This window comes from Saprolegnia diclina, assembly GCF_000281045.1.
Source record: "Saprolegnia diclina VS20 unplaced genomic scaffold supercont1.11, whole genome shotgun sequence".
NCBI lineage: Eukaryota > Oomycota > Saprolegniomycetes > Saprolegniales > Saprolegniaceae > Saprolegnia > Saprolegnia diclina.
The window spans coordinates 513,680-513,996 of NW_008246078.1; the positions used below are offsets into that span (position 1 = coordinate 513,680).

A 317-nucleotide genomic window follows, 5' to 3' on the forward strand; every position below is an offset into this window, starting at 1 on the left:
AAACGGGCCAGCCTCAATCTTGGCTTGGGCCAGCTGCGCCAACGCCGCGCGCTCGGGGCTGTCGCGGCTGTGGAGCTTCCCGTCGTTGTACTTGGCGTCCAAGAACTGCGCGACGATCGCCGACTCGTACACAGGGTACCCTTCGTGCACAAGGAAAGGCACGGTGTGGTACCGGTTGAACTTTTCGGCGTAGCTGGGCGGCATCCCAGCGTAGAGACCAATCTCGTACACCGTGAGCGGCGCGTCGACCTCGGCGGCGGTCCATACCGCGCGGTGGCCAAATGGACTCGAAGTGTTGTTGAAGAGATGGACGTTGC

The 317-nt window shown here is 62.8% G+C and overlaps 1 protein-coding gene across 1 annotated transcript; it reads right to left on the reverse strand.

Annotated features, from left to right (window-relative positions):
* Positions 1-43: 43 nt before the first annotated feature.
* SDRG_04547 (hypothetical protein) lies at positions 44-204 on the reverse strand (the record flags this gene model as incomplete). The annotated part of the gene is made up of 1 exon (XM_008610222.1): positions 44-204. A coding segment is annotated over one exon (159 nt), but the record flags the coding sequence as incomplete, so codon positions are not given.
* Positions 205-317: the final 113 nt, after the last annotated feature.